Raw genomic sequence first — 11,467 nt, 5'->3', positions numbered from 1 at the left:
CCGCCCGGCACTTACCTTTCTCGGGTCAGCCACCCTCCTCCATGATCCCTCGAAGTCTTCTCCCGCACTCAATGTCATTTCAGCCAATCAGGTGACCGGTTACCAGATCCGGTGAACCTGCTTGGCTGAGACGCGCGTCAGTGTTAACCAGGGAATGCACATCCTGTGGAAGCCGATTAGAGCCCACATGCTGTAATCAGGAGCCACTGGCTCTGATAGATACTTCCAAAACACACCCACCGCTGTTATTCAGATGGCCGTCGCTCAACAGGGGGCCGGCCACCTGAATAGTGGGCAGCAGCGGCGACAATACAAACAATGCATGAATCTATGTATGGTTTAGTGACGGTGCAGGAGCGAGGGGGCGGCACTTCTGCGCCCACTATGGACGCACCGCCATTGTTCACAAGTTTGTTTAATTTTGCACAGACGTAACCTTTAACCACTCAAAAAGGAACTTAACTATAACCCCCCCTCATTTTTTTTACTTATTTGATGTTGGGTCATATAACAATTGAGATGCTTACCCCACCAGCAGATCGAATATAGTCCTGCTATCTCTGCGGCGACCGCTCAGGTCCCACGTCTCCATCTTCTCCCATGATGTCATCAGTAGGAGTCTCTTCTGGGTATAGACAGCTGCCTCCCAATGATATGCCACCAGGCCTCATCCCCACAACCCTTGCCCGGTGGTTGTGGGGGTCTGCGGGTGAGTGGTTTATCGGAATCTGGAAGACCCCTTTAACAAAGGGGACCCCCAGATCCTGCCCCTACCTATGAGAATTGGTAATGGGGTACCTCTACCATTTCACAAATAAAGTGTAAATAATTGTAAAAAAAAAAAACACAGACACAGTTGGTAAAGTCCTTTATTAAAAAAAAATGAATCCAGCGGTGGTAATCCACTCTCGGTCTCCGCTCCAACGCTGTCGGTATCCTGCGATGGAGAGGAGATCACCTGTCGCAGGATACCAAACAGGCAATGTTCGAGTCGAACTCGAAGCTCATCCCTAGTTCTGACTTTACACTTGCTGCATACTTCTTCCAGGTCACCAACTCAAATTATTGAAGCCAAACAAGTAGCATTTCACTGATGTCAACAGTAGTAGTTTAGGTTTCCTTTACAATATACATCTACTTTTTTATATGATGTATTACTTTGTATATTGCTTGTATCTTTTAACAATGTTTAATTCAATCGAAACAATCATGTGACAAGTGTGTTGTTATTATGTAATACTGTAACTCGTTGGCTGTTTTTAGGTCACTTTTTTTTTTTTTACAAACAATAAAACTATCTTGGTCTTATCTAATTTTAGGGCCATATTCTCGTATATTTTAGGCGTGCGGCGCCATAAGACATTTACACTACGCCGCCCCAACCTACAGGAGCAAGTGCTGTATTCCCCAAACACTTGCTCCGTAGTTTGGGGCGGCGTAGTGTAATTGGCCCGGCGTATCCACGCGTAAATCCAAGGGGGCGGCTTGTATTTAAATTAAGCGCGCCCCCGATTCAAACGAACTGCGCATGCGCCGGGCTTAAAATAGCCCAGTGCGCATGCTCCAGTTCTCGGCGTAAAACGTCAATGACGCCGACGTGTGCGTCACTGACATAAAGTCGTATTCAAGAACGACTTAGGGAAACGACGTACCCGACGGGAAAATACGTTGCGGACCCGACGCCATACTTAACATGGCGTACGTGGGACTGGCGTAAGGTTACCCCTCATATAGCAGGGGTAACCTTACGCTTACGCAAACGACGTTAGCGACGGTTACGCAACGCAAATTTGTTCGGGAATCGGCGTATCAGGCTCATTTGCATAAACAAATGAGACCTGAACGTAAACGCCACCTAGCGGCCGGCTGGGTAATTACATTTAAGATCCGACAGTGTAAGTGACTTACACATGTCGGATCTTAAGCGTATCTATGCGAAAATGATTCTAAGAATCACTCGCATAGATACGCGGGCCAAAAAAGAGAGATACGACGGAGTTTCCTGAGATACTCCATGGTAACTATACTCAGAATATGGCCCTCAGTCTTTTGCTTCATTCTGCATTTCTGTCCTATAAAACAAGGACAGCCTTGGGATCATTTCCTATCTCTGTCCTGTTCCCCCAGTCCACTTATACTACTAATAGCAAAAACTACCTTCAAATATCACCCTGCTATCCTGTCTGTTGGATGCTAAAACCACTTTTCAAAATCCATTAGTGTATATATAAAGTCTCTGGGTGTCTTACATCTGCAACAATTAATTGTAATTGAGCGCCAGTCAATAATATGAAGTTTGCACCCATTCTTGGTTCAGTTAGTCACAGGCCGTCCAATACATTACAAATAATTGGTTTAATCTGAGTGATGACATCTCTGAATGGGCTTTTCAGCAGATTCATTAACTCAACTGTGGCACAGACAAACATAATTAAAACATATGCAAATTTTATATTTTTATCCTTTCGGTATTTGTTATTGAAATGCATAATAACTAACATGCAATTATTATTTATAAAGGCCTTGCAAAGAAGACAGAAGCGCTGCAGAAGCAGTGAATATTAAAGTATTAGATCACACGGTGTAATCAAGTCAGGAGATTTTAATGCATACAGTTAGATGAAGGGTCTCTAGTATTTATGAGATCATTTTTCACCTTTTTAGCCTTTTTTATACATGCCATAGATGATTTGCATTAAAAAAAATACCACCATGTAGTTCACATTCTGTTCCAGAATTTCCAATTAAAGTGTACAAAACACTTTTTGCTCCTGCAATCTCCTGCACACCCTTTACATAAAAATGGCAACCCCCCAACCTATAGACTTTTCAGTAAGGTGCACATAGAAAGGCAACACACATCACAAAAAACAAAAGATTTCCCAGCACACTTACCAGCCAGCCTGCAAAACATCCAAATTGATCCTCGCTAACAATTCACATTAAAAACAGAGGGTTTTGTTTGCATGCATTTGCAAATATATGCGTAGGCCACAGTGCCCATGCCAAGGCTCCTCTGTATACTGCGGTCCTAATGCTATAATTTTCAGAGTCTCAAAAGATGGAGCAGTGGATAGATTAAGGGCAGGTGTGCCTGGAGGAAGCCCGTCAATAGTAAATTGACGTCCGGGAAGTGGTTGTGTAATCCTGACTGGACGTCTATTGACGTCCTGCAGAATAATATGCCGGCGCGCGCCCGTGGGGGTCTGACACCCTGCATCTCCGATCTCGGTAAAGAGCCTCCGGCCGGGGCTCTTTACCACGTGATCAGCCGTGTCCAATCACGGCTGGTCACAATGTAAACAGGAAGAGCCGTTGATCAGCTCTTCCTCACTCGCATATGACAGGTGCGTGTAGAGGAGAGACAATCGGTGGCTATCCTGATGGGGGGGGGTTCCCGCTGATTGTTTATGAGCACAGCCCCCCCTCGGATGCCCACACTGGACCACCAGGGAAGCCGCCAGGACCACCAAGGAAGGGGGCAACAAGAAAAAAAATGAGAACAATAGATGCCAATCAGTGCCCACAAATGGACGCTGACTGGCAACATGGGCACTGACTGGCACAATATGGGATAAACAAGTGATGCCCAGCAATGCCATCAGTGCCACCCCTCAGTGTCCATCAGTGCCACCCCTCAGTGTCCATCAGTGCCACCCCTCAGTGCCCATCCATGCCCAGTGCCCATCCATGCCACACATAAGTACCCATCAGTGCCACCCATAAGTGCCGCCCATGAGTGCCCATCAGTGCCGCCTATGAGTGCCTATCAGTGCCGCATACCAGTGCCGCCTATCAGTGCCCATCAGTGCTGCATCATCGGTGCCCATCAGTGCCACCTCATCAGTGCCGCCATATCAGTGCCCGTAATTGAAGAAGAAAACGTACTTATTTACAAAATAATTAACAGAAAAAAATAAAAACTGAATTTTTTTCAACATTTTCTGTCTTTTTTTAGTTGTTACGCAAAAAATAAAAATCGCAGAGGTGATAAAATACCACAAAAAAAAAGCTCTATTTGTGGGAACAAAATTATAAAAAAATTGTTTGGGTACAGTGTAGCATGACCGCGCAATTGTCATTCAAAGTGTGACAGCGCTGAAAGCTGAAAATTGGCTGGGGCAGGAAGGTGCGTAAGTGTCTGGTATGGAAGTGGCTAAAGGCACAGGGACGCATTTGATGCCCAGAAAGGGCACAATGGCAGCTAAAGGCACCCAGTGTGTTATGAAACCCAATTCAGCCAACTACACAAAAAATGTCAACCATCCCAATCTATAACTAGCCTTTGGAAAAAGGTGCAACGGTCTCCGCAATCTGATTTTGATTTGTATTTTTTTTTTCACAGTTCAACCTGCCTAGGCGAGAGTGACGACTCCCCCACTTGTAAAGTCTCAAGGGATGTAGGCGTCACATATCCCAGGAAGGATCAACGTAATCACGGTAGCAGAAGGAGGGTGGACCTGGCAAATCATCGTCAGGGGGGCACTTGCCTAAACCAGGATCAGCCAGCCAGCTCACAATGACATCACAAAGGAAGATGGTGGCATGTGACCTCGCATTTAGCAACACATAGGGCCAGATTCTCATACAGCGGCGTAATTTTGTGCGGGCGTAACGTATCCGCTTTACGTTACGCCTCTGCAACTTAGACGGGCAAGTGCTGTATTCTCAAAGCACTTGCTCTGTAAGTTGCGGCGGCGTAGGGTAAATCGGCCGGCGTAAGCCCGCCTAATTCAAATTTGGATCAGGGGGCGTGTTTTATGTAAATGTACTGTGACCCGACGTGATTGACGTTTTTCCCGAACGGCGCATGCGCCGTCCGTGGAATTTCCCAGTGTGCATTGCTCCAAAGTACGCCGCAAGGACGTCATTGGTTTCGACGTGAACGTAAATGACGTCCAGCCCCATTCACGGACGACTTACGCAAACAACATAACTTTTTCAAATTTTGACGCGGGAACGACGGCCATACTTAAAATTGGTACGCCGCAGTTATGCCTCATATAGCCATAGAAAAGCCTAACATAAACGGTGTATCTTTTCTGCGTCGGCCGCGCGTACGTTCGGGAATTCACGTATCTAGCTAATTTACATATTTAGACACGTAAATCAGCTTACACGCCCCTAGCGGCCAGTGTAAAAATGCAGTTAGGCTCCGACGGCGTAAGAGACTTACACCAGTCGGATGTAATAGAAATCTATGCGTAACTGATTCTAAGAATCAGGCGCATAGATACGACGGCTCGGATTCGGACTTACGACGGCGTACATGGCGCTACGCCGTCATAAGTCCTCTTAAAATCCGGGCCATAGGCTTTTCAAAGCAGGACAATGCTGGATCGTTAGTATAAAGCCAGATTGCAATTTCAGGCTCAGGAAAGAGTATATTACTATCTGCAATATCCATGCTTCCCCCTTCTCTCCCTTTGCTTTGTCCACTCCCCCTAGAAAAAATGTAAGCAGGTGCTGTGTGTTAAAGTTTTTTCTAATACTGTGTACATGCCTTGGGTTTGATCCCTTCAACTATGCTCATGTGTGTAAGTAACTTGCTGCAATGTAGATTTATTGCACTGTGTCCTAGGTTGACCTGTTGGGCCGGTGATTCCCGAGAAGGAAGGGTTAACGCTGCTGGTCAAGTTTTCCCGCTCTTTTCAAGGTGATTACCGCCCCCACCCCCTACAGGTCATACTATATAAATAGGGGCTCATTAGTGTTCTGAGAGAGTCAGCAAGGAGAAAGATTGTCACGATAAAGCCAATATGCTGTCAGGGAGCCCCTTCTATGTTCCCATTGTGGTATGGAATCTGTGGATCAAAGACTTCTGCTGTCAGTCATGGAATGACTGCCTTTTGTGGATTATTGCTACCTCATGAGGATTTACTGCCAATCATGGACTCTGCCTTACTATAGACTTTAATGGACTCTACCACCTAACTCAGATATGACTACCTCTTGAGGCACTTCAATGATTCAATATGGGCCCCTTGAGAACTTTGTCAGGAAAGTGTGTGGAAGATGTCTTTGAGAACTGTTCCTTTATTACCTTTAACTACTTCAGTAAAATATCTTTATTGTTCATCTAAATGGCCTGGTCTGAAGTCTCTTAAGGAGTGCAAGCATGGCATATCAATAGAACATGGCTTAAAACAGGGGACTGGAAAAGTTATATGGAACAGAAGTTAAATGAGCAGAGAAGCTGTCTTAAGGAGTCTATATTGCTGTTGCTAATGACTACCATTTTTGTGCACATGCTAAAGCAACCAACCAGCCAAGAAACTGGTGACATGTCAGAGGTGATAGATACTTTGGTAGTGAAGAGGTGTTATGCTTGGGCCCTTTTTACTAGCGATCAGATTCCCACATACTGGGACTGATCTTGTGACACAGAGGGACCTAGCCTGGAGTCAGTGAGAGAGATGTAGAAGAAGTCCAGGAGAAGAACAAGCATGGCGTTGTGGAGAAGTGTGTTTTCTGCATCCATTAGTAACATACGGAACATTATCACTGGGAGTGAGGTCATGGGACTGCTGAGTTGGCAGAAACCAGTACAAACTCTGTGGTACCGGCTTAGAAATGCTGTACACCTGGAGCGAGACAAGGCGTTCGCTAGCAGAAATTGTGTCTGCAGTGCATTGGTGTCAACAGTGTAAGATGTATAGCCACGTATTGCTAAGTGTTAACTGTGCAGTGTCCGCTCCCTTCTCCAGAGACATTCCTCCCTCTGCAGTGTCCACTCCCTTCTCCAGAGACAATCCTCCCTCTGCAGTGTACACTCCCTCCTCCAGAGTCATTCCTCCCTCTGTAGTGTCTGCTCCCTCCTCCAAAGACATTCCTCCCTCTGCAGTGTCCACTCCCTTCTCCAAAGACATTCCTCCCTCTGCAGTGTCCACTCCCTTCTCCAGAGACATTCCTCCCTCTGCAGTGTCCACTCCCTTCTCCAGAGACATTCCTCCCTCTTTAGTGTCCGCTCCCTACTCCAAAGACATTCCTCCCTGCAAAATTTCCGTTCCCTCCTCCAAAGACATTCCTCCCTCTGCAGTGTCCGCTCCCTCCTCCAAAAGACATTCCACCCTCTGCAGTGTCTGCTCCCTCTGCAGTGTCTGCTCCCTCCTCCAAAGACATTCCACCCTCTGCAGTGTACACTCCCTCCTCCAGAGGCATTCCTCCCTCTGTAGTGTCTGCTCCCTCCTCCAGAGGCATTCCTCCCTCTGTAGTGTCTGCTCCCTCCTCCATAGACATTCCCCCTCTGTAGTGTCCGCTCCCTCCTCCATAGACATTCCCCCTCTGTAGTGTCTGCTCCCTCCTCCATAGACGCTCCCTCCTCCATAGACATTCCCCCCCTGTAGTGTCCACTCCCTCCTCCATAGACATTCCCCCTCTGTAGTGTCCGCTCCCTTCTTCATAGACATTCCCCCTCTGTAGTGTCCGCTGCCTTTTCCATAGACATTCCTCCCTTTGCAGTGTCCGCTCCCTTTTCCATAGACATTCCTCCCTTTGCAGTGTCCGCTCCCTTCTCCAATGACATTCCTCCCTCTGCAGTATCCTCTCCCTTCTCCAGAGACATTCCTCCCTCTACAATGTCTGCTCTCTCCTCCAGAGACATTCCTCCCTCTGCAGTGTCCGCTCCCTTTTCCATAGACATTCCTCCCTCTGCAGTGTCCGCTCCCTCCCCCAGAGTCATTCCTCCCTCTGCAGTGTTCGCTTCCTTCTCCAGAGTCATTCCTTCCTCTTTAGTGTCCGCTCTCTCCTCCAAAGACATTCCTCCCTGCAAAATTTCCGTTCCCTCCTCCAAAGACATTCCTCCCTCTGCAGTGTCCGCTCCCTCCTCCAAAAGACATTCCTCCCTCTGCAGTGTCTGCTCCCCCCTCCATAGACATTCCCCCTCTGTAGTGTCTGCTCCCTCCTCCATAGACATTCCCCCTCTGTAGTGTCCGCTCCCTTCTCCATAGACATTCCCCCTCTGTAGTGTCCGCTCCCTCCTCCATAGACATTCCACCTCTGTAGTGTCCGCTCCCTTCTCCATAGACATTCCCCCTCTGTAGTGTCCGCTCCCTCCTCCATAGACATTCCCCCTCTGTAGTGTCTGCTCCCTGCTCCATAGACATTCCCCCCCTGTAGTGTCCGCTCCCTCCTCCATAGACATTCCCCCTCTGTAGTGTCCGCTCCCTTCTCCATAGACATTCCCCCTCTGTAGTGTCCGCTGCCTTTTCCATAGACATTCCTCCCTTTGCAGTGTCCGCTCCCTTTTCCATAGACATTCCTCCCTTTGCAGTGTCCGCTCCCTTCTCCAATGACATTCCTCCCTCTGCAGTATCCTCTCCCTTCTCCAGAGACATTCCTCCCTCTACAATGTCTGCTCTCTCCTCCAGAGACATTCCTCCCTCTGCAGTGTCCGCTCCCTTTTCCATAGACATTCCTCCCTCTGCAGTGTCCGCTCCCTCCCCCAGAGTCATTCCTCCCTCTGCAGTGTTCGCTTCCTTCTCCAGAGTCATTCCTTCCTCTTTAGTGTCCGCTCTCTCCTCCAAAGACATTCCTCCCTGCAAAATTTCCGTTCCCTCCTCCAAAGACATTCCTCCCTCTGCAGTGTCTGCTCCCCCCTCCATAGACATTCCCCCTCTGTAGTGTCTGCTCCCTCCTCCATAGACATTCCCCCTCTGTAGTGTCCGCTCCCTTCTCCATAGACATTCCCCCTCTGTAGTGTCCGCTCCCTCCTCCATAGACATTCCACCTCTGTAGTGTCCGCTCCCTTCTCCATAGACATTCCCCCTCTGTAGTGTCCGCTCCCTCCTCCATAGACATTCCCCCTCTGTAGTGTCTGCTCCCTGCTCCATAGACATTCCCCCCCTGTAGTGTCCGCTCCCTCCTCCATAGACATTCCCCCTCTGTAGTGTCCGCTCCCTTCTCCATAGACATTCCCCCTCTGTAGTGTCCGCTGCCTTTTCCATAGACATTCCTCCCTTTGCAGTGTCTGCTCCCTTTTCCATAGACATTCCTCCCTCTGCAGTATCCTCTCCCTTCTCCAGAGACATTCCTCCCTCTACAATGTCTGCTCTCTCCTCCAGAGACATTCCTCCCTCTGCAGTGTCCGCTCCCTTTTCCATAGACATTCCTCCCTCTGCAGTGTCCGCTCCCTCCCCCAGAGTCATTTCTTCCTCTTTAGTGTCCGCTCTCTCCTCCAAAGACATTCCTCCCTGCAAAATTTCCGTTCCCTCCTCCAAAGACATTCCTCCCTCTGCAGTGTCCGCTCCCTCCTCCAAAAGACATTCCTCCCTCTGCAGTGTCTGCTCCCTCCTCCAAAGACATTCCACCCTCTGCAGTGTACACTCCCTCCTCCAGAGGCATTCCTCCCTCTGTAGTGTCTGCTCCCTGCTCCATAGACATTCTCCCTCTGTAGTGTCCGCTCCCTTCTCCATAGACATTCCTACCACTGCAGTGTCCACTTCCTTCTCCAGATATTCCTCGCTCTGCAGTGTCCGCTCCCTTCTCCAACAACATTCCTCCCTCTGCAGTGTCCGCTCCTTTTTCCATAGACATTCCTCCCTTTGCAGTGTCCGCTCCCTTCTCCAGAGACATTCCTCCCTCTGCAGTGTCTGCTCCCTTTTCCATAGACATTCCTCCCTCTGCAGTGTCCTCTCCCTTCTCCAGAGACATTCCTCCCTCTGCAGTGTCCGCTCCCTTCTCCAGAGACATTCCTCCCACTGCAGTGTCCGCTCCCTTCTCCAGAGACATTCCTCCCTCTGCAGTGTCCGCTCCCTTCTCCAGAGACATTCCTCCCTTTGCAGTGTCCTCTCCCTTCTCCATAGACATTCCCCCTCTGTAGTGTCCGCTCCCTCCTCCATAGACATTCCCCCTCTGTAGTGTCTGCTCCCTCCTCCATAGACATTCCCCCCCTGTAGTGTCCGCTCCCTCCTCCATAGACATTCCCCCTCTGTAGTGTCCGCTCCCTTCTCCATAGACATTCCCCCTCTGTAGTGTCCGCTGCCTTTTCCATAGACATTCCTCCCTTTGCAGTGTCCGCTCCCTTTTCCATAGACATTCCTCCCTCTGCAGTATCCTCTCCCTTCTCCAGAGACATTCCTCCCTCTACAATGTCTGCTCTCTCCTCCATAGACATTCCTCCCTCTGCAGTTTCCGCTCCCTCCCCCAGAGTCATTCCTTCCTCTTTAGTGTCCGCTCTCTCCTCCAAAGACATTCCTTCCTGCAAAATTTCCGTTCCCTCCTCCAAAGACATTCCTCCCTCTGCAGTGTCCGCTCCCTCCTCCAAAGACATTCCACCCTCTGCAGTGTACACTCCCTCCTCCAGAGGCATTCCTCCCTTTGTAGTGTCTGCTCCTTGCTCCATAGACATTCTCCCTCTGTAGTGTCCACTCCCTTCTCCATAGACATTCCCCCTCTGTAGTGTCCGCTCCCTTCTCCATAGACATTCCTACCACTGCAGTGTCCACTTCCTTCTCCAGATATTCCTCGCTCTGCAGTGTCCGCTCCCTTCTCCAGAGACATTCCTCCCTCTGCAGTGTCCGCTCGTTTTTCCATAGACATTCCTCCCTTTGCAGTGTCCGCTCCCTTCTCCAGAGACATTCCTCCCTCTGCAGTGTCCGCTCCCTTCTCCAGAGACATTCCTCCCACTGCAGTGTCCGCTCCCTTCTCCAGAGACATTCCTCCCACTGCAGTGTCCGCTCCCTTCTCCAGAGACATTCCTCCCTTTGCAGTGTCCTCTCCCTTCTCCAGAGACATTCCTCCCTTTGCAGTGTCCTCTCCCTTCTCCAGAGACATTCCTCCCTTTGCAGTGTCCTCTCCCTTCTCCAGAGACATTCCTCCCTTTGCAGTGTCCGCTCCCTTCTCCAGAGACATTCCTCCCTCTAATAGGCTTTCTAATGGGAACAGTTACTCTTATCTTTTAGGGCCTACAGTTATGTAATAAGAAAGCCCAGCAGTCTTTATTCGCTTTTTAAAGGGTCTAACTAGGGTTTGTCTCTCCTGTGATTTATTAATCTATGTGCATAAATTTATCTGAACAGCAGGATATTAAACTACAGGCTGTTAACAGTATTATTGTAAATGACATATTCACAATAGTGCAGAAAGCCTACTGTGCACCACCTGCTGGGTGAAAGTGGTAAATATGAACAATTTATATTCAATTTGTATTCCTTCTTGATTAAGTTGAATAAAACGAATACATTCTTTTTTAGGCCTACAAATAACAAAAAAGTATGTGAAAAATATGTAAACCAGGCTGCAAAAAAAAAAACCTAAACAATTGGTAAATATTAAAACATAAACAGTTTATATATTTAGAAAAATGTATTTAAAAGATAAAAACATTTGCTGTAAACTCAGATACAGTCACTTTCCAGGCCCAGAGGCTAGATAAAAACATAATTAGTAATGTCATAAATTACATCTATTTAGACAACAAAGAACCCATAAAGAGCATTATACATCCCCTTTTGTTCGGCACCACAGG

At 48.2% G+C, this 11,467-nt stretch overlaps 1 protein-coding gene across 1 annotated transcript; it reads right to left on the bottom strand.

The window, feature by feature from the left end:
• Positions 1–9,156: 9,156 nt before the first annotated feature.
• On the bottom strand, positions 9,157–9,807 carry LOC120920045 (loricrin-like). Its single transcript, XM_040331956.1, has one exon. The coding sequence runs from the start codon at positions 9,805–9,807 to the stop codon at positions 9,157–9,159; it is 651 nt and encodes a 216-aa protein (XP_040187890.1).
• Between the last annotated feature and the right edge of the window lie 1,660 nt (positions 9,808–11,467).

The sequence above is a fragment of the Rana temporaria genome, chromosome 13 (assembly GCF_905171775.1).
Source record: "Rana temporaria chromosome 13, aRanTem1.1, whole genome shotgun sequence".
Taxonomy (NCBI): Eukaryota; Metazoa; Chordata; class Amphibia; order Anura; family Ranidae; genus Rana; species Rana temporaria.
This window is presented reverse-complemented; position numbering and strand designations above follow the sequence as displayed.